Source organism: Scyliorhinus canicula, chromosome 14, assembly GCF_902713615.1.
Source record: "Scyliorhinus canicula chromosome 14, sScyCan1.1, whole genome shotgun sequence".
Taxonomy (NCBI): Eukaryota; Metazoa; Chordata; class Chondrichthyes; order Carcharhiniformes; family Scyliorhinidae; genus Scyliorhinus; species Scyliorhinus canicula.
The window spans coordinates 100,553,169-100,576,765 of NC_052159.1; the positions used below are offsets into that span (position 1 = coordinate 100,553,169).

General features: G+C 45.7%; 1 protein-coding gene across 1 annotated transcript in view; it reads right to left on the bottom strand.

The window, feature by feature from the left end:
* LOC119977542 (collagenase 3-like) overlaps positions 1-23,340 on the bottom strand; it is a 51,208-nt gene extending 27,868 nt beyond the window's left edge. The window contains exons 1-3 of the mRNA XM_038818596.1: positions 23,195-23,340; positions 22,828-23,066; positions 22,591-22,739 (exon numbers count right to left, since the gene is read on the bottom strand). Coding sequence (XP_038674524.1) covers positions 22,591-22,739; positions 22,828-23,066; positions 23,195-23,311 — 505 coding nt within the window. The 5' untranslated portion in view covers positions 23,312-23,340. The remainder of the gene's footprint in view (positions 1-22,590; positions 22,740-22,827; positions 23,067-23,194) is intronic.
* Between the last annotated feature and the right edge of the window lie 257 nt (positions 23,341-23,597).

The window sequence follows — 23,597 nt, forward strand, 5'->3', positions numbered from 1 at the left end:
GGCGCAGGTCAAGGCCTCGCTGTGGTTGGCCGTCAGTTCCGGGCCATGAGAGAATATGACACAGACATATTTAAGTGAGCCAAATATGCTGATCTGCATCACATCCAGCGCCCGTGAGATCCAGACCACGACATCTCACGAGGTTCGGTTGAATCTCATACGACGTCTCAAGCGTGTTGCAAATCTCGCAAGAAGCCTTTTGCGAGATTCAACGGCCTTGTTGTGTCACCAATTCAGGCGTGACGAGGCCAGTAAATCCTGCCCATCATTTATTTCCTGGGAAGTAGGAAGGAATTCAAAAGCAGGACCTCAAGACCAGTAAACTCAGGAATACTCCCTGTTCCACATGCTCGTGAGCAGAAGATTAGGAAGATTGTTCGATTAAATACGTGGCTGGAGAAATGGTGTAGGAGGGTTGGATATCAGATTTCTGAGGCATTGGGACTGGTTCTGGGGCAGGTGGGCTGGGGCCAGATGAACTGGTTACATCTTAACAGGACTTGCACTGATATACTTGCAGGGAGATTTACAAGTGCTGTTGGGATTGGTTTAAACTTGCTTCTCAGGGGGATGGGAACCTGAAGGGTGGCTCAACTGGAAGAAAGTAATGTTGGTAACAGGAAGTAGCAATGGGACGTGAAGGCAGGAGAAACCAAACAACACATCGAGTATGCATCAAATGTTAAATGATGTCAAAAAAATAAAGTTAAGGGCACTCCACAGGGCACTCTACCTGAATGCACACATCATTCGTAACAAGTTAGATCATCTAAAGACATAGAGGTAAATAGGTCTGATATAATTGCCATTCCGGAAACTTGGCTGCATGGTGACCAAGACAGGGAATGCAATATTCAAGGATATTTGATATTTAGGAAAGGAAGGAAGGAAAGGAGGTGGAGTTGTGTAGATGATAAAGGATGGGATCAGGGCAGTAGTAAGTTCTTTGTGTTGCTAAATTCAGAATGGCTGGCGTCGTGTTCGCAAAGACCACAAAATAGCTTGAACTTTAACAAAGCTATGAATTTATTTGCTAATTACTAATAATCTTTATTGTCGCAAGTAGGCGGCAATGAAGTTACTGTGAAATTCCCCTAGTCGCCACATTCCGGCGCTTGTTCGGGTACACAGAGGCAGAATTCAGAATGTCCAATTCATCTAACAGCACGTCTTTGGCGACTTGTGGGAGGAAAACGGAGCTTCCGGAGGAAACCGACGCAGACACAGGGAGAACGTAGGGGCTGGTTTAGCACACGGCTAAATCGCTGGCTTTTAAAGCAGACCAAGTAGGCCAGCAGCACGGTTCAATTCCTCTACCAGCCTCCTCGAACAGGCGCCGGAATGTGGCGACTAGGGGCTTTTCACAGTAACTTCATTTGAAGCCTACTCGTGACAGTAAGCAATTTTTATTCATTCATTTCAACGTGCAGACTCCACACAGACAGTGACCCATGCCAGGAATCGAACCTGGGACCCTGGTGCTGTGAAGCAACAGTGCTACCCACTGTGCTACCGTGCCGCCCTAACACTATTCATTTTGATTACACTTTTGATTCGACACATACTGCTAAATAATACACAGTTGATTATTAATATATAATCTACACTCATCTACAACTAATCTCTCTACTAGAAACTATGATCTGCTCTTAGACTAGCTTCACTTCAGTCTGTCTCTAGCTAACTCCTTCACTACACTCGCCCCACAAGGGTTAGCATCAATGACTTATATACTTGTAACTGTTGCTCCCTCTAGTGGCTGTTCTTAGACATTTCATTAACCCTTGCAGTTCTTATATTTATGGTAATACCACAGTAAGGGAGGATCTCAGCTCAAAATAACAATGTGTAGAATCTGTTTGGATGGAGATAAGAAACGACAAAGGACATTGGTTGGAGTTGTTTGTAGGTCACCAAAAAATAATGGTGATGTGGGACATAGTTGCAATTGTATAGAGTGTTGGTGAGATTGCATCTGGAGCATTGTGTCCAGTTTTGGTCTCCTTATTTGAGGAAGGATGTGGTGGCATTGTAGGCAGTTCAGAGGAGGTTCACCAGATTGATTCTGGGGATGAAAGGGTTGACGTATGAGGAGAGATTAAACATGTAGTGTTTATACTCTCTGGAGTTTAGAAGGATGAAAGGGATCTGATCAAGGTGTATAAAATATTAAATGGGATTGATAAAGTAAACATAGACCAAATATTCCCCTTTGTGGGGAAATCCAGAACAAGAGGTCATGAATATAGTTTGAGAGATGGTCGATTTAGAACTGAGATGAGAAGGAACTACTTTTCGCAAAGGGTGATGAATTTGTGGAACTCACTGCCCCATTGTGCGGTGGAATCTGAGTCATTAAATAGTTTCAGGAAAGAGTTAGATATATTTTTGATTTTAAAAAGCAGGTTAAAGGGATATACGCAACAGGGGGGAGGTGGATTTGAGACCAGGAAGAGATCAGCCATGATCTGATTGAATGGAGGAACAGGTTCAAATGGCTGAATTGCCTACTGCTGCTCCTAATTCCTATGTTCCTGTTAATTTTATTTATATATATCAGGAGATGAAAGAAGCATTAGGAGTCAATTTTGAGGAAGTTGAGTGATCTCAGAAACATGCTGGAATGAGCTGTTGATTTTCAGGGTCGATTTGGCACGAATGCTCTCTCAACTTCCAGTTGATAAAACTTCAATTATTTGTCTCACTTTCTAAACTGTCTTCTGTTTCTCTCTGCTTTATTTTGCTCTTCTTTTTCCATCAAGCAGTTCAATCTGGTCCAATTTCTGGACACGGGGGAATTTTAGACGTGTACTGTCCCCTATTAGTCCAAAGTGACTTTGGCAGAAGAACCATGGTAACACTGGAGGAAGCACCAGAAGATCCTTTGAGTCATTTGTCCGAGGCTTCTGAAAATTCTCCATCAAGATCATGGATGAGCAGGAGAGCCCTCTTGGAAATTCACACCCTCAAGGGTTTTAATTGGTCTGCTCCTTTAGAAATTATAATGATGCAGCGGAGGTTGATGGTAAACATAATATAGATTTATTTATGTGGGTCTACATAACACAGCATCTCCCTCCCAGTGCAATCCTAGCTCGGAGGACTTATCTCACCAGGCCTGATCTAGGCCTGCTTTTAATCCTTGCTCAGAATGAGCCCCGGGTCGTAGGCCTCCGCCCCGTACCTGGGAAGCTCATATTCCATGGGTCCCATGGGGAAATCAATTAAGGCTTCCCCGTGGTGTTCATGGGGGTTATGACACCCCTTCCCCCAAAGCCCCTTCTGTCGCTCGCTGGCGCGAACACGTCCGTGTCCATGTCAGAACACAAATCATCATCCTCATGTTGGATTGGGCATACGTCCCCGGAGGGCAGGGCCCACAACTCGAAGGGCAGTTCCTGATGTGACAAAGGTGGAACCACCGTTTGTCTGGTGCCCTGACTGGCAGGCGCATGCCTGGTTAAATAGTGCAAATGTTTCTTGAGGGTCTTCCCATGAACTCGGACATAATAGAAAACCAGGCCCATCTATTCCAGGTTCACCCTTGGCAGCCAAATAGCACCAGCCCTAAGGTTTCATGAGTAAATGACCTGTTCCGGCACCCTCAAACCACGTTGTCACTTCTGCGAGCTCTGTGGCTGCTCAAATTTGGTAGTGAGGCCTGGAAAAGGCAGATTCATCTGAATTCGGAGCTGTCCATCCATCTAATGCTCCACAGGTGCTTTCTATCCTGGTTGTCACATGCAATAAGCAAACAGGAAAGGTGCCTGTCACATGTTCATGAATTCCGTCGACTGCTTCCTCAATCCCTGTCCAAAAGTCTGGACTGCCCTCTCTGCTAGCCCATTGTAGGAAAGATGATATGGAGCGTTCCCAACATGCCGAACTCCTCACTGGTGAAAGGCACACCATTGTCTGTCACCAGGACTTCTGGGATCCCATGGAGACTGAAAATCACCCTGAATTTCTCAATTGTGGCCTTGGATTTCATGGAGGGCAGCCTGCACACCCCCAGCCATTTTGAGTGGGCGTTCTTGTGCTCCAGAAACATGGAAGGTCCCACAAAGTCCTCATGGTGGCGAACCCAAGGATGACCTGACCATTCCCACGAGTATGGAGAGGTCACCGGTGGGAGTCTCTGAAGGTCCCAGCATGCCGGGAATCTTTTCACAACACTCTCGATATCTCCATCGATACCCGGCCACCACCTGCAGTGGCTAGCATTTTCATCTGCATTGCCCCTCGATGGCCACTGTGTAAGTCCTGCCTCTCGACTTTGTAGGGAAACGACCACCCAAGCGCCCCACAATATAACACCATCCTCAAATTGAGCTCAGAGAACTTCTAAGCGGCAGGTCGAAGAGTTGCTGGGAGGACCTCCTTTGTACCTCCGCACAGCAGCATGAGCCAAAGCTTCGCCAACTCCGGATCTTGCTGTGGCCATGTGTGCATCGAGCTGCATCACCAGCAAGGTGTGCAAAATTTACTGTTGCAATCAGCTCATCCACTGCAGGTGGGGACAGGGTACTCCAGGTTAACGGCTGAGGGCAATCTTGGAACCCGGGCGTGCTGAAAAGAATATTCATAAGAGGCAAGGAGGAGCCGCCAATGCTGGATCCTGGCCAATGCAATTGGTGGGATTCCCTTCTCCTTCCTGAAAAGCATGAACAGCAGCTTGTGGTCCATACATGTACTGATGGAACACTTTAACACCGAAAATCGCAGCCACACCTTCTTTCTCTATTTGCGCATAACAGCACTCAGCATTCACCAGGGTCCTCGAGGTGATAAACTTTCCGTAATAATTAACTAGGCCCAGGGCAGCATGTGGCGCTGTAGTTAGCACTGCAGCCTACGGCGCTGAGGACCCAGGTTCGAATCCCGGCCCTGGGTCACTGTATGTGTGGAGTTTGCACATTCCTCCCCCCCCCCCCCCCCCGTGTCTGCGTGGGTCTCACCCCCACAACCCAAAGATGTGCAGGTTAGGTGGATTGGCCACACTAAATTGCCCCTTAATTGGAAAAGAATACTTGGGTACTCTAAATTTATGCAAAAAAATATATAATTGACTAGGCCCAAAAAGGACTGGATCTCAGAGGCGTTCCGCGGGGTCAGGGCCACCTTTATGGAACAAACATTATCTTCTAACAGGTGCTGATCTGTCCACCCAGTTATCCTAAGACGTCACTACCTTAGCATGGAATATCCACTTACTGTGCTTCAGCCTGGCAACCACAGGGCAAAATGCTGGAGCACTTTTTGGAGATTCACCATATGCTCCTGGGCTGTGGACCCAGTAACCAGCACATCATCTAAATAGACAGCCACTTCGGCAAGCCCTGCGATATGTTTTCCATCACTCGCTGAAAAATTGCGGGGGCTGATGAAACTCCGAATAGAAGGTGGGCAATCCTTGATGTGTATTGATAGTGGCATACTTTCTGGACTTCCACGGGGATCATGCTGCTGCAATTCAGAAAGACCAAACGCAGACTGGGTGATCGCTTTGCTGAGCACCTTCGGTCTCTGTGCATTCTGGACCCTGACCTTCCCGTTGCTTGCCATTTAACATAAAACTCTGCTCCCATGCCCACATGTCTGTCCTTGGCCTGCTGCAATGTTCCAGTGAAGCTCAACGCAAACTGGAGGAACAACATCTCATCTTCCGGTCTCAGCATCGAATTCAACAACTTCAGATGATTAGCTCCACCCCACCTCGACCCATTTGTTTTCATCCCATTTCATTTTAACTGTCTTTTACCATTTCTTTCTCTCTTGTCTTTCTTTATAGATATTTAACCCCCACCCCCTATCTTATCCACCTTTCCTTCATCTTTCTCCTCTTTACTTCCCCTTCCCCCTCCCCCCACATCTACAGTTCATCCTCTGATATTTCCCACTTCCTCTGTCTTATCGTTTTGACAAAGGGTCATCTGGACTCGAAACGTTAGCTCTTTTCTCTCCCTACAGATGCTGCCAGACTTGCTGAGATTTTCCAGCATTTTATCTTTGGTTTCAGATTCCAGCATCCAAAGTAATTTGCTTTTATCCAGGATCACTGTGAAGCAGACCGGGAGGAGGGGGCAGCAGGTTGGGATTGTGGTATACTTTGTGTTGCTTAATTCAGGATGGTTGGCGTAGTGTTCACAAAGACCACAAAATAGCTTGAACTTTAACAAAGCTATAAATTTATTAACACTACTAATTTGGATTTGATACGTACTCCTAAATACTACACAGTTGATTGTTAACATATAAACTACACTCATCTACAACTAATCTTAATACTGTTTTAAACTATGATCTGCTCTTACTCACACTATCAATGCTTCTGATGTCTCGAGCTAACTCCTGTACTACACTTTCCCACAAGGCTTTGCATCCATGCCTTCTATACTTGTATCTGTAGCTCCCTCTGGTGGCTACTCTAGACATTTCATTAACCCTTGCAGTTCTTAGAGTTATGATTATACTACAGCAGAGGTTCTCAACCAGGGTCCACATAGACCCTGGGGGGTCCATGTAACATTACTGGGGGTCCACACAAAAATAATACCGAATTGGGGGTCCACGGTGATATTTTAGTGGTCCATAGAGCAATTCTACTTCAGAACAACTGTTATTACTGAGAATTAAATTTTTACAGTAATCTACGCCATATTAAAATACTAAAAGTAGAAATATTAAGTAGCTATGAATTTTTTATGGCAATCAAATAGAAGAAAAAAACTTTACTTTTGACAGTGTCGTAAATTTAAAGTTACCTAGAACAAACGGAGGTGAAAATCACCCATCGTTTCTCCTTGACAAGTTTAATGAATGATTTGGGGCCTCACGGTAGCATGGTGGTTAGCATCAATGCTTCACAGCTCCAGGGTCCCAGGTTCGATTCCCAGCTGGGTCACTGTCTGTGTGGAGTCTGCACGTCCTCCCTGTGTGTGCATGGGTTTCCTCCGGGTGCTCCGGTTTCCTCCCACAGTCCAAAGATGTGCGGGTTAGGAGGATTGGCCATGCTAAATTGCCCGTAAGGTTAATGGGGAAATTGTTGGGTTACGGGTATATGGGTTTAAAGTAGGGTGATCATTGCTCGGCACAACATCGAGGGCCGAACGGCCTGTTCTGTGCTGTACTGTTCTATGTTCTATGTTCTATTTATAACAGTAATCACTAGAAACTGTGTATATTTGATATGAATTGGTTATTTTTAGAGTAATTTAATTCAATTTAGTCAGTAAAAAGTTTTTTTCATTACTTTTCATATTAGAATAAGTTTGGCAACGTACGAAAATACCGCTAATCCGTTTCCAACCCTCGCGGTAAGGTAGATGGACTTTAGTCATCGGACAAAATATAAGGATTAGTTTACCACGCATATAAGAAGCTTTTTTGTCTGTGGAATGGCTATGGGGGCCCACAAAAAAAAATTAAGTGGAAAAGGGGTCCATGGATTAAAAAAGGTTGAGAACTCCTGTACTACAGGGATCACAGTGAAGCAGACTGGGAGGGGTGTGAAGCAGGGAGGGAGGAGTGTAAAGCTGGCCAGGATCACTGTGAAGAGACTGGGAGGAGTGTGAAGCAGATCAGGATCACTGTGAAGCAGACCGGGAGGAGTGCGATGCAGATGAGGTGGTGCGTGAATCAGAGAGGAATCACTGTGAAGCCGATTGGATCACCGTGAAGCAGACTGGACCATTGTGAAGCAGACAGGAACACTGTGAAGCAGACTAGATCACTACAATGCAGAATGGATCACTGTGACACAGACTGGATCACCTTGAAGCAGACTGGATCACTGTGATGCAGACTGGATCACTGTGATGTATACTGGATCACTGTGACACATACTGGGTCATCCTGAAGCAGACTGGATCACTGCGACACAGACTGGATCACAGTGCCACATACTGGATCACTATGATGCAGATTGGATCACTGTGATACAGACTGGATCACTATGATGCAGATTGGATCAATGTGATACAGATTGGATCACTGTGAAGCAGACTGGATCACTGTGAAGTAGACAGAAACACTGTGAAGCAGACTAGATCACTGTGCCACAGACTGGATCATTATGATGCAGATTGGATCAATGTGATACAGATTGGATCACTGTGAAGCAGACTGGATCACTGTGAAGTAGACAGGAACACTGTGAAGCAGACTAGATCACTATACTGCAGACTGGATCACTGTGACACAGACTGGATAATCTTGAAGCAGACTGGATCACTGTGATGTATACTGGATCACTGTGACACATACTGGGTCATCCTGAAGCAGACTGGATCACTGTGGCACAGACTGGATCATCTTGAAGTAGACTGGATCACTATGATGCATATTGGATCACTGTGACACAGACTGGATCACTGTGATACAGACTGGATCATTGTGATGCAGACTGGATCACTGTGTCACAGACTGAATCACTGTGGCACATACTGGATCACTGTGACTCAGACTGGATCGCCGTGATGCAGACTGGATCACTGTGACACATACTGGATCACTGTGATGCAGACTGGATCACTGTGACACAGACTGGATCACTATCATGCAGACTGGATCACTGTGACACAGACTGGATAATCTTGAAGCAGACTGGATCACTGTGATGTATACTGGATCACTGTGACACATACTGGGTCATCCTGAAGCAGACTGGATCACTGTGACACAGACTGGATCAGCTTGAAGCAGACTGGATCATTATGATGCAGACTGGATCACTGTGATACAGACTGGATCACTGTGATGCAGACTGGATCACTGTGTCACAGACTGAATCACTGTGGCACATACTGGATCACTGTGACTCAGACTCACTGTGATGCAGGCTGGATCACTGTGACACCGACTGGATTGCTATCATACAGACTGGATCACTGTGACACAGACTGGATCACTGTGACACAGACTGAATCACTGTGACACAGACGGAATCACTGTGACACAGACTGGATCACCGTGACACAGACTGCATCACCGTGATGCAGACTGGATCGCCTTGATGCAGACTGGATCACTGTGACACAGGCTGGATCACCGTAATGCAGATTGGATCACTGTGACACAGACTGAATCACTGTGATGCAGACTGGATCGCCTTCATGCAGACTGGATCACTGTGACACAGACTGGATCACCGTAATGCAGATTGGATCACTGTGACACAGACTGAATCACTGTGATGCAGACTGGATCACTGTGACACAGACTGGATCACTGTGACATAGACTGGATCACTGTGACACAGACTAGATCACTGTGATGCATACTGGATCACTGTGACACAGACTGGATCACTGTGATGCAGACTGGATCACTGTGACACAGACTGGATCACTGTGACACAGACTGAATCACTGTGACACAGACTGGATCACTGTGACACAGACTAGATCACCGTGACACAGACTGAATCACTGTGACACAGACTGGATCACTGTGATGCAGACTGCATCACCTTGATGCAGACTGGATCACTGTGACACAGACTGGATCACTGTGACACAGACTGGATCGCTGTGACACAGACTAGATCACTGTGATGCATACTGGATCACTGTGACACAGACTGGATCACTGTGATGCAGACTGGATCACTGTGACACAGACTGGATCACTGTGACGCAGACTGAATCACTGTGACACAGACTGGATCACTGTGACGCAGACTGGATCACTGTGACACAGACTGGATCACTGTGATGCAGACTGGATCGCTGTGATGCAGACTGGATCACTGTGACACAGACTGGATCACTGTGATGCAGACTGGATCACTGTGATGCAGACTGGATCACTGTGACACAGACTGGATCACTGTGATGCAGACTGGATCACTGTGATGCAGACTGGATCACTGTGACACAGACTGCATCACCGTGATGCAGACTGGATCACTGTGATGCAGACTGGATCACTGTGATGCAGACTGGATCACTGTGACACAGACTGCATCACCGTGATGCAGACTGCATCACCGTGATGCAGACTGGATCACTGTGACACATAATGGATCACTGTGATGCAGACTGGATCACTGTGACACAGACTGCATCACCGTGATGCATACTGGATCACTGTGACACAGACTGGATCACTGTGACACAGACTGGATCACTGTGACACATAATGTATCACTGTGATGCAGACTGGATCACTGTGACACAGACTGCATCACCGTGATGCAGACTGGATCACTGTGACACAGACTGGATCACTGTGACACAGACTGGATCACCGTGATGCAGACTGGATCACTGTGACACATAATGGATCACTGTGATGCAGACTGGATCACTGTGACACAGACTGCATCACCGTGATGCAGACTGGATCACTGTGACACATAATGGATCACCGTGATGCAGACTGGATCACTGTGACACAGACTGCATCACCGTGATGCAGACTGGATCACTGTGACACAGACTGGATCACTGTGACACAGACTGGATCACTGTGACACAGACTGCATCACCGTGATGCAGACTGGATCACTGTGACACATAATGGATCACTGTGATGCAGACTGGATCACTGTGACACAGACTGGATCACTGTGACACAGACTGAATCACTGTGACACAGACGGAATCACTGTGACACAGACTGGATCACCGTGACACAGACTGCATCACCGTGATGCAGACTGGATCGCCTTGATGCAGACTGGATCACTGTGACACAGGCTGGATCACCGTAATGCAGATTGGATCACTGTGACACAGACTGAATCACTGTGATGCAGACTGGATCGCCTTCATGCAGACTGGATCACTGTGACACAGACTGGATCACCGTAATGCAGATTGGATCACTGTGACACAGACTGAATCACTGTGATGCAGACTGGATCACTGTGACACAGACTGGATCACTGTGACATAGACTGGATCACTGTGACACAGACTAGATCACTGTGATGCATACTGGATCACTGTGACACAGACTGGATCACTGTGATGCAGACTTGATCACTGTGACACAGACTGGATCACTGTGACACAGACTGAATCACTGTGACACAGACTGGATCACTGTGACACAGACTAGATCACCGTGACACAGACTGAATCACTGTGACACAGACTGGATCACTGTGATGCAGACTGCATCACCTTGATGCAGACTGGATCACTGTGACACAGACTGGATCACTGTGACACAGACTGGATCGCTGTGACACAGACTAGATCACTGTGACACAGACTGGATCACTGTGATGCAGACTGGATCACTGTGATGCAGACTGGATCACTGTGACACAGACTGGATCACTGTGATTCAGACTGGATCACTGTGATGCAGACTGGATCACTGTGACACAGACTGGATCACTGTGATGCAGACTGGATCACTGTGATGCAGACTGGATCACTGTGACACAGACTGCATCACCGTGATGCAGACTGGATCACTGTGATGCAGATTGGATCACTGTGATGCAGACTGGATCACTGTGACACAGACTGCATCACCGTGATGCAGACTGGATCACTGTGACACATAATGGATCACTGTGATGCAGACTTGATCACTGTGACACATAATGGATCACTGTGATGCAGACTGGATCACTGTGACACAGACTGCATCACCGTGATGCATACTGGATCACTGTGACACAGACTGGATCACTGTGACACAGACTGGATCACTGTGACACATAATGTATCACTGTGATGCAGACTGGATCACTGTGACACAGACTGCATCACCGTGATGCAGACTGGATCACTGTGACACAGACTGGATCACTGTGACACAGACTGGATCACCGTGATGCAGACTGGATCACTGTGACACATAATGGATCACTGTGATGCAGACTGGATCACTGTGACACAGACTGCATCACCGTGATGCAGACTGGATCACTGTGACACATAATGGATCACTGTGATGCAGACTGGATCACTGTGACACAGACTGCATCACCGTGATGCAGACTGGATCACTGTGACACAGACGGGATCACTGTGACACAGACTGGATCACCGTGATGCAGACTGGATCACTGTGACACATAATGGATCACTGTGATGCAGACTGGATCACTGTGACACAGACTGCATCACCGTTATGCAGACTGGATCACTGTGACACATAATGGATCACTGTGATGCAGACTGGATCACTGTGACACAGACTGCATCACCGTGATGCAGACTGGATCACTGTGACACAGACTGGATCACTGTGACACAGACTGGATCACTGTGACACAGACTGCATCACCGTGATGCAGACTGGATCACTGTGACACATAATGGATCACTGTGATGCAGACTGGATCACTGTGACACAGACTGCATCACCGTGATGCAGACTGGATCACTGTGACACATAATGGATCACTGTGATGCAGACTGGATCACTGTGACACAGACTGGATCACTGTGACACAGACTGAATCACTGTGACACAGACGGAATCACTGTGACACAGACTGGATCACCGTGACACAGACTGCATCACCGTGATGCAGACTGGATCGCCTTGATGCAGACTGGATCACTGTGACACAGGCTGGATCACCGTAATGCAGATTGGATCACTGTGACACAGACTGAATCACTGTGATGCAGACTGGATCGCCTTCATGCAGACTGGATCACTGTGACACAGACTGGATCACCGTAATGCAGATTGGATCACTGTGACACAGACTGAATCACTGTGATGCAGACTGGATCACTGTGACACAGACTGGATCACTGTGACATAGACTGGATCACTGTGACACAGACTAGATCACTGTGATGCATACTGGATCACTGTGACACAGACTGGATCACTGTGATGCAGACTTGATCACTGTGACACAGACTGGATCACTGTGACACAGACTGGATCACTGTGACACAGACTAGATCACCGTGACACATACTGAATCACTGTGACACAGACTGGATCACTGTGATGCAGACTGCATCACCTTGATGCAGACTGGATCACTGTGACACAGACTGGATCACTGTGACACAGACTGGATCGCTGTGACACAGACTAGATCACTGTGACACAGACTGGATCACTGTGATGCAGACTGGATCACTGTGATGCAGACTGGATCACTGTGACACAGACTGGATCACTGTGATGCAGACTGGATCACTGTGATGCAGACTGGATCACTGTGACACAGACTGGATCACTGTGATGCAGACTGGATCACTGTGATGCAGACTGGATCACTGTGACACAGACTGCATCACCGTGATGCAGACTGGATCACTGTGATGCAGATTGGATCACTGTGATGCAGACTGGATCACTGTGACACAGACTGCATCACCGTGATGCAGACTGGATCACTGTGACACATAATGGATCACTGTGATGCAGACTGGATCACTGTGACACATAATGGATCACTGTGATGCAGACTGGATCACTGTGACACATACTGCATCACCGTGATGCATACTGGATCACTGTGACACAGACTGGATCACTGTGACACAGACTGGATCACTGTGACACATAATGTATCACTGTGATGCAGACTGGATCACTGTGACACAGACTGCATCACCGTGATGCAGACTGGATCACTGTGACACAGACTGGATCACTGTGACACAGACTGGATCACCGTGATGCAGACTGGATCACTGTGACACATAATGGATCACTGTGATGCAGACTGGATCACTGTGACACAGACTGCATCACCGTGATGCAGACTGGATCACTGTGACACATAATGGATCACTGTGATGCAGACTGGATCACTGTGACACAGACTGCATCACCGTGATGCAGACTGGATCACTGTGACACAGACTGGATCACTGTGACACAGACTGGATCACTGTGACACAGACTGCATCACCGTGATGCAGACTGGATCACTGTGACACATAATGGATCACTGTGATGCAGACTGGATCACTGTGACACAGACTGCATCACCGTGATGCAGACTGGATCACTGTGACACAGACGGGATCACTGTGACACAGACTGGATCACCGTGATGCAGACTGGATCACTGTGACACATAATGGATCACTGTGATGCAGACTGGATCACTGTGACACAGACTGCATCACCGTTATGCAGACTGGATCACTGTGACACATAATGGATCACTGTGATGCAGACTGGATCACTGTGACACAGACTGCATCACCGTGATGCAGACTGGATCACTGTGACACAGACTGGATCACTGTGACACAGACTGGATCACTGTGACACAGACTGCATCACCGTGATGCAGACTGGATCACTGTGACACATAATGGATCACTGTGATGCAGACTGGATCACTGTGACACAGACTGCATCACCGTGATGCAGACTGGATCACTGTGACACAGACTGGATCACTGTGACACAGACTGGATCACTGTGACACAGACTGCATCACCGTGATGCAGACTGGATCACTGTGATGCAGATTGGATCACTGTGATGCAGACTGGATCACTGTGACACAGACTGCATCACCGTGATGCAGACTGGATCACTGTGACACATAATGGATCACTGTGATGCAGACTGGATCACTGTGACACATAATGGATCACTGTGATGCAGACTGGATCACTGTGACACAGACTGCATCACCGTGATGCATACTGGATCACTGTGACACAGACTGGATCACTGTGACACAGACTGGATCACTGTGACACATAATGTATCACTGTGATGCAGACTGGATCACTGTGACACAGACTGCATCACCGTGATGCAGACTGGATCACTGTGACACAGACTGGATCACTGTGACACAGACTGGATCACCGTGATGCAGACTGGATCACTGTGACACATAATGGATCACTGTGATGCAGACTGGATCACTGTGACACAGACTGCATCACCGTGATGCAGACTGGATCACTGTGACACATAATGGATCACTGTGATGCAGACTGGATCACTGTGACACAGACTGCATCACCGTGATGCAGACTGGATCACTGTGACACAGACTGGATCACTGTGACACAGACTGGATCACTGTGACACAGACTGCATCACCGTGATGCAGACTGGATCACTGTGACACATAATGGATCACTGTGATGCAGACTGGATCACTGTGACACAGACTGCATCACCGTGATGCAGACTGGATCACTGTGACACAGACGGGATCACTGTGACACAGACTGGATCACCGTGATGCAGACTGGATCACTGTGACACATAATGGATCACTGTGATGCAGACTGGATCACTGTGACACAGACTGCATCACCGTTATGCAGACTGGATCACTGTGACACATAATGGATCACTGTGATGCAGACTGGATCACTGTGACACAGACTGCATCACCGTGATGCAGACTGGATCACTGTGACACAGACTGGATCACTGTGACACAGACTGGATCACTGTGACACAGACTGCATCACCGTGATGCAGACTGGATCACTGTGACACATAATGGATCACTGTGATGCAGACTGGATCACTGTGACACAGACTGCATCACCGTGATGCAGACTGGATCACTGTGACACAGACTGGATCACTGTGACACAGACTGGATCACTGTGACACAGACTGCATCACCGTGATGCAGACTGGATCACTGTGACACATAATGGATCACTGTGATGCAGACTGGATCACTGTGACACAGACTGCATCACCGTGATGCAGATTGGATCACTGTGACACAGACTGGATCACTGTGACACAGACTGGATCACCGTGATGCAGGCTGGATCACCATCATCATGGTAGACCTATGAACACCAGGGACGGCGAAGAGTTCCTGAAGTGTGTTCAGGAGAAAGTTTTACAGCTGAAATGGAGCATTGCTACACCTGGGTCTTGGGAATACTACAATCCTAACCAGAACCCAACAGTTGCTAGGTTACTGGACAGAAACCCCAACATTTTATATTAATTTTGTAAGACTTTGAGGAAAGGATACTTCGCTCCAGCAGTCATTTCACCCAAAATAGGCATATGGTATATTAACACAAACTTTATTACTAACACAGTATTAAAATAGCTTTACCATCACGCACGATAATAGTTTACCATTACCCCTTAAACAATGCTAATCAACTCAGCGACACAATGACCCTTAACTGCTATCTTTATTCCCACTCAAATAACAAAACCATCTCAGATCCCCATCTATTTTTCAATACATTTAGCAAACAAGAATATTTGAATCCAGAGATGTATTCAGAGACTGTTTGAAAAGGCAGACTGCCAGAACAATGCAGAATCTCTGGCTGTATTTCTTCAGAAACCTCTCAACTTGCCTTCCAGACACAAACTAAAACTGAACCTGAACACCTGACTGCTTCAACCCCTGGCTCCTCCCATTAACAACATCATCTCACTAAACTGACCATAATGTCTCCAGTTAACTAGTCTGCAGGGAACCCCCTTGATATAAACAAAAAATCCATTAGCCCAAACTTTTATGATGCATTCATTGCACGTCCGGCTCCCAAAACGCCTAGCTATCTTGCAAACTAGGATTTTTCAGTTATACACACACTAGCCCAAGCTTTTAACCATTACTGCACCAAATGCATATAATGTAATGGCCGCAATCTAACGGCCGAGTTGCGCCCGACTTGGGACGGGAGGTGGCCGGTAAATTTCATGAGAGGCCACTCGCAAGATTTACCCAGCTCGCCAAGCCTCATGCGATCTAACGAGATCTCGCAAGATGACGCAATCTGGATCCCGCCACAATGGGCGGGTCCTAAATTTGCATATTTAAATGTGCAGTTAGGCGCACTTAATTATGCATTCGCCAGATCCAACCATCTCCTGGGATTGATTCCCCTCGCTGAGGAGATGCCAGCTGAGTGCTGTTTAACACTGGTCTCCACAAACGAGATCCAGATGGTGCAGCACTTGGGAGGGTCTCCCAGGTGATCAGAGGCCCCTGGGTGGTCAACATCTGGGCAGGGCAGTATCCTGGCACTGCTGATGCCAACTGTGTACACTGGCAATGCCACCTTGGCACCCAGGCAATGCCACCTTGGCAGAGTCACCTGGGTACCAAACCAGCACTGCCAATGTGCCTAAGTGGCACTGGCAGGAGCAATCCCAGGGTGTCAGTCTGGCAGTGCCAAGGTGGCACTTTGTCTGTGCCGGGGATCAGGTCCGGGGTTGCCCTGCCCTTATGAGGTGGGGTTCAGTGGGGCTTGATGACCCCCTAAATGGTGAGTTGGGGCCTTGGGAGGGGGGGATCTGGAGGCTACAATAGTGGGGGCTACCAATCTCTTCCTGGCACTGGCGAATGAAGCTCGTCAGTACAGGAAATAGGACTAAGTACAGCCCCGGTGGGGCTTTCCTCGCTGATGCCAGAAATGAAGCAGAGTGCTGTTTAATAGAGGAGTCGTTCTCGGCACTGCCCGAGCCGGGAAACACACAGCAAAACACGCTTGACACACGACTCTTGTTTAATTTCCATTAAATCGCGCCTAATATATCTGAAATACCAACATTCATGACAGGAATGAGGTGGGTAAGTGGACCACGTGTCAGTCGGGGAAGATTTAAGGGACAGTGATCATTGCGTAAGATTTAAGTTTGCTGTGAAAAAGGACAAGGAACAATCCAGAATAAAAATCATTACCTGGCATGAAGCCATCATAAAACTGGATCTTGGCCAGAGCAATTGGAATCAAAGATTAGCAACTGTAACTGATCTGCCTTTAAAATAGAGATATATCAAGTACAGCCAAGATATATTCCCACGCAGGAGAGAAGTAAGGAGAGCAAATTCAAATTCCGGATGGTGAAAGAGAAAAAGATTAAGATGATTCAGAAAAAGTTTGCTTATGACAGATGTCAGATAAATTATAATTCAGCACTTGAATGGTTTGAAACCGGTAAGAAGGAGGTATTGGATAGGGGGTGGGGGGGGAGGGCGGGGGGGGGGGGGGGGGGGGGGGGGGGGGGGGGGGGGGGTTTGGCTGGGGGCAGTGGTCAGGTTTGAGAGGCTGGGAGTAAGGGTTCAAATGGGTACAATCTTAGGAGGAGTCCTCCTTCTTGCTCTACAGCGACCCGTGCAGTTAAAGCTGCCACGATAGCTGCCTTGCCTCTGCCTTCCTCTGTCACATGTAAAATTGCAGTGCAGACCATTAGGCCTAAGAGCCAGCTGGCTACCTGATGTTTTCCATGCCCACCATAATATGGGAGACAGATTGGGGTGGGTGGGTGGGTGGGTGGAAAAACAGTGGGAAGGTCATCTACTTTATTTTACAAATCTCCCGTCTTCAAATACATCAGCACTTGGCTATAATATACTACCTGATAATTCAGGTCAAAATTAATAATTCGTTGGGCAAATTTGGTTTAATTTTAGAAAGTCTGTGCAGATTTATTCGGGATTGCATCATGTTTAATGAACTTTCTTAAGTATTTTGATAAAGTAACAGAGAGGAGGGTTGATATGGGTGCTGCTGTTCATGTGGTGCACATGGACATCCAAAAGGCATTTGATAAAGTGTCGCACAACAGACTTGTGAGCAAAGTTAGAGTTTGTGGAATAAAAGAGTCAAGCGGCCCGCCAGCGGGATTCACCGACCCCGACGTTGTTGATGGGATTTCCCGATGGCTCCACGTTGCAGGAAACCCTTGCCCCATCTTGGGATTGGAATATCCCACCGATGTGAACAGCGGGTAGATAGGGCCCAAGCATCAGGGATATGAAATGGAGCTGAATGACAGGAAACAGAGAGTAGTGGTGAAAAGTTCTTTTTTCAAATTGGAGGAAGGTTTGTGACATAGACTTTGGTATACAGAATATCGTTTTAGAATTTGGAAATGATATGAAACGTGGAAGCTTTGTGAATTGTGAGGAGGATAGTGTCAAACATCCAGAGTTGATGGAATGGGTGGACAAGTGGTAGATGAAACTTAATTCAGAGAAGTTTGAAGTGATTCATTTTGGTAGGAAGGAAGCAAAGAGACCGTAAAAAACAAAGGTGTAACCCTCAAGGTGCAGGAGCAGAGACACCTGGGTGTCTATGAATCACTGTAGGTGGCACGCTGCTGAGAGACTGGTTCATAAAGCAGACTGCAGCAGGATTGGAAGAAGTCTTACAACACCAGATTAAAGTCTAACAGGTTTGTTTCAAACACTAGCTTTCGGAGCACTGCTCCTTCCTCAGGTGAATGAAGAGGCATGTTCCAGAAACATATATAGAGACAAATTCAAAGATGCCAGACAATGCTTAAAATGCGAGCATTCTAAGCATTGTCTGGCATCTTTGAATTTGTCTGTATATATGTTTCTGGAACATACCTCTTCATTCACCTGAGGAAGGAGCAGTGCTCCGAAAGCTAGTGTTTGAAACAAACATGTTGGACTTTAACCTGGTGTTGTAAGGCTTCTTACTGTGCCCACCCCAGTCCAACGCCGGCATCTCCACATCATGCGTCAGGATTGCATCAATAGGAACATCGAGTACAAAGGCAAGGTAAATCCGCTAAAAAGGTTGTTCAGCTTCCACTGGGGTATTGCATCCAGTTCTGAGCATCACCATCAAGGAAAGATATGAACAAGTTAAAGAGGATGCAGAAATGGTTCACAAGAATGGTTCCAGGGATGCAGGACTTCAGTTACATTGAAAAGTTGGAGAAGTTGGGCCTGTTCTGCTTAGTTGTGAGGAGATTTGATGGAGGTAATCAGATTAATCTGGGGTCTGGATAGTATCGGTAGAGAAAAGCTATTTCCAGGGCAGCACTGTGGCGCAGTGGTTAGCACTGCTGCCTCATGGCGCCGAGGTCCCAGGTTCGACCCCAACTCTGGGTCACTGTCCGTGTGGAGTTTGCACATTCTGCCCGTGTTTGCGTGGGTTTAGCCCCCACAGCCCAAAGATGTGCAGGGTAGGTAGATTGGCCACGCTAAATTGTCCCTTCATTGGAAAGAAAATAATTGGGTACTCTAAATTTATTTTTTAAAAAGAAAAAAAAAAGAGAAAAATTATTTCCACTTGTAGAAGGATTGAGAAACTGGTGGTTTCTTGAAAATTTATCATATCAGACTTTTGAAACCATACATAGGATCACTGTTTCTGCTGGGCTGACTGACAGGATTTAGTAGGAGTTACCCTGTGTGACAGAATAGTGAGCAATAGTATGCAGGGTGCTGGAGCTAAAGATATTTCAATTAACTTTCAACATTTTGAAATCAAAACTTTTCCCAGCCAGCAGTAAGGGAAACTGAAACTCAAGTGGGCACTCAAGTGGGCGGAGAGCCAACATCATGGATCGCCACCCCACTTCTCCCAGACCCCCGTCCGATTACAACTTCAAACTTCAACTGCATTCTGTTAGAAAATCTTGGCTAATATTCATAATTTTCACAGGCTGCAACCAACACCGCAAATCAAGCTGTTGGGGGGAGGGGGGGGGGGGGGGATTGTTGTTCTCCCTTTTATTAAAAAATATTCCATCATATTTTAATATTTTCAATTCATTATTCCATCATACAATTAACATTTATAACCTGGTGCATTTTATTAATTCAACTGAAATCAGGTTTATCACAAAAAATAAGCATTAAGGCAGGATTTTCCCAGAGGCTTTGGGTCCCCTACTTCAAGAGTAAATGGAGGCCTCAAGCCTACACTTGATTGAAGCCAAAGCAGGCCAGTTATCTCCCGGAGGTGCCTCACTTTGGCTTCCTCCGAGCTCCACATCCAATTAAGGTCTGCAGGCAGGCCCCGGATGCTGCTGGCCCAGTCACAGAGCGGGCAGCTCTAGAGTGAGGCGAGTCACTGCTCTGGCGACGGTGCCTACCTGAGGCATCAAAATAATTAAATATTTCAATTGGTCAATGAGGCGGGTCCTGCTGATCAGGCAGCAGCATTCCTGCTCCCCTGGACAGCCATTAGGAGGCTGCCTCCATTAGGTGGCTAAAATGCTGCCAGCAGTTCTAAATGGTCTCTAGTTGGGGCATAGAAATTCAGATTGGCTGCCTGCCTGCCGCCTTCCAACAGGCAGCCAATTTGCATTCCTGCCCATCCTGGGGTACCATCCCCAGCAGCTAAGATGCATTGGGAGCCATCTGGATGCTGGCCCCTGTTATTTTCCAAATCCTTTAATCCATATCCACCCCTGCCATCCCTGATCCGGAAAATTCTTCTGACAGATCCACCAGCTTAAATATCCTCATTTTAAATGATTAAAAATTACTTTTTAATTATACAGAGCCCTTTACTAATTGAATCAGTCAGTCCCTCAGTAAATTAAATAGATATTAATATTTAATTTTCTATAAAATGGTTCCTCCAATGTCTTTGCGCTGAAAATAAACTAATTTAAAGAAAATTCTCAAAGATCCGCAAATGGCCACAATGGATGCAAGCTCGCTGTACTCAATAATTCAAACTCGGGGTGTGGCGGTTTCATGGATGGAGCTGGAATCCAGCACAATGCTTTTTAAACCAATGGAAGAGATCAGAGAAACTGAATTTCCTCTGGATATAAGACCTGTGATATTTCACACTTGTTTGACCAATTATGAAAGATCAACCTGGTGATAACAATGTTAAAATCTTTGGGACAGAATTATTAAGTAGAAGACACCAAAAATGGTGGGATTGTATAACAATCCCAGTTTCAGAGCTGATTCATGCGTGATTGTTAAATGATCGCTTTCAACCTCTAAGAGCTCAAGGACCATTACAAATTCTATCAACTATTAACAGCCAGAAGACAAAGATTGCTCTCATTTCCCCAAAGGGTGACATCATTGAAGCTACTATCAATATCCTTAAAAATTAATGAACGTGGAAGTGAAATAGGTTAACAAAGTTACAAATTATTTCGTAGAGAGACAGAAACAGCTAACATTTCGAGTCTGGAATGATTTGGGTCTGGATGACTCTTTAATCATCCAGACTCGAAACATTAGCTTCGTTCTCTCTCCACAGATGCTGTCAGACCTGCTAAGATTGTCCAGTATTTTTTGATTTTGTTTCAGATTCCAGCATCCGCAGTAATTTGTTTTTATTGACAGATTATTTTGGTCTGTAATAGAACAAATAACACCAAAACACTCTCGGCATTAAATGATTTGAAAGTGAATACTGTCGCAATAGTTGGCAAAAATGATGTGAATGTATCAAACAAAGCTGACTATGCCTCTATAAGAAATTCCCATTGACAATACGTTACTGGTGATCTTCCTGCTGTTATCTTTTAATCAAGCTTATCATCACGATGATTCTTAGCATCACTCCACTGTGCTTGAGGTAATTACGCCAAGTATGTTACGGTGAGCCTTTGCTGCCACTAATAAATCCATAATTACCCTCTTGAACGACATTGCTGCTTTTGAAAATGTTGCTAGTTTTCTGAAAGGATAAATGTACTAAAATGTAACACTTATTGGAGTGTGATAAACACTGAATAAGGACATACACTATCAATAACAATATTTACTATTAAATAACAACTACATTTCAAATAGATCCAGTGGCATAAACCATTTATGTTTTATTAAACAGTCAATGTTACTGTTAAGTGAATTTAAAGAAAGTGAATTGAAGGAAGATGAATAAAAAAACAGAGATAAGTTACTCCCTTGCTAATGAGCAACAAGTTTAAAAACAGTTAACATACCACGTCTTTCAAATGTAATCATGATATCAGCTTCAATATTATGGACTCTGACAAAATTCAGTGGGATTGCTTTCTGCCAAACATTCACAGCCCTCCAAATGGCATCTTCTATCTCAAAGTAGTTTAGTTGAGGTATATAGTTCACTACTCTTTAGGAAGGAAAAACATGGTTTTATCATTGTAGTATTTGTTTGATCATCTAATATAGAAAGGAATACACCGCTCTGAATGTTTTACCTGTATGTGACAAATGGTTTCCTCCAACGAGGTCTTCCTGGATAGAGTCTGTATGGAGCAACATCAGGAAATCCGCATCGAGGCATTTTCATTATTTCCATTGTTTCATGGTTCAGTTCCCCTGTTTCCTTCAATCCATAGAATTGTTGCACTTCTCTAATCTTTCCTGACAGGGAGTTCTTATTTTCTAAAAGACCTTCAGAGTCATCCGCTAAGGTATAGAACCATTTAATATATTTCTGTTTGAAAGAATAAAAGATCAGATCAAATCTGTTTCATAAAACCCTCTCTTAACCTGTTTTAAACAGCAAAACTATCACAATATACAACTTATCAGTCTCTCCACACATTTAAAGGTGTTGCAAACCTGAGCATAATTCAAGTCACTTGGAGACATTTCCTTTGCTTCACTTTGAGGAAAGACAGGCAAAGAGGAAACAATATTCACAAAGAGAAAAGAAAGTGAGAAAGAAAGAGACTTCATCTTCCGAGCTGATCCTAATGAACTGTCATTTCTTTCTGAGACGGAAAGCCTTCCTGCAGTTAATTGTTTAAAACCTTGATGATTCATTTCTTGTCAAAGAAAGTTTTCACCAATAGGTTACAATTTAATTGGGAGGAGAATGATGTAAGAATAATTAGGTAAACAGCTCATTAAAAAGTAATGGCTCAGGCTGTGCTGGTGTGTTCCCTCTGGGCGATGTCCTAGACTTATGGTAATTATAAATCGTGTTCATGTGCAATTAGACAGTTAAGCAAGTTGACTCTGT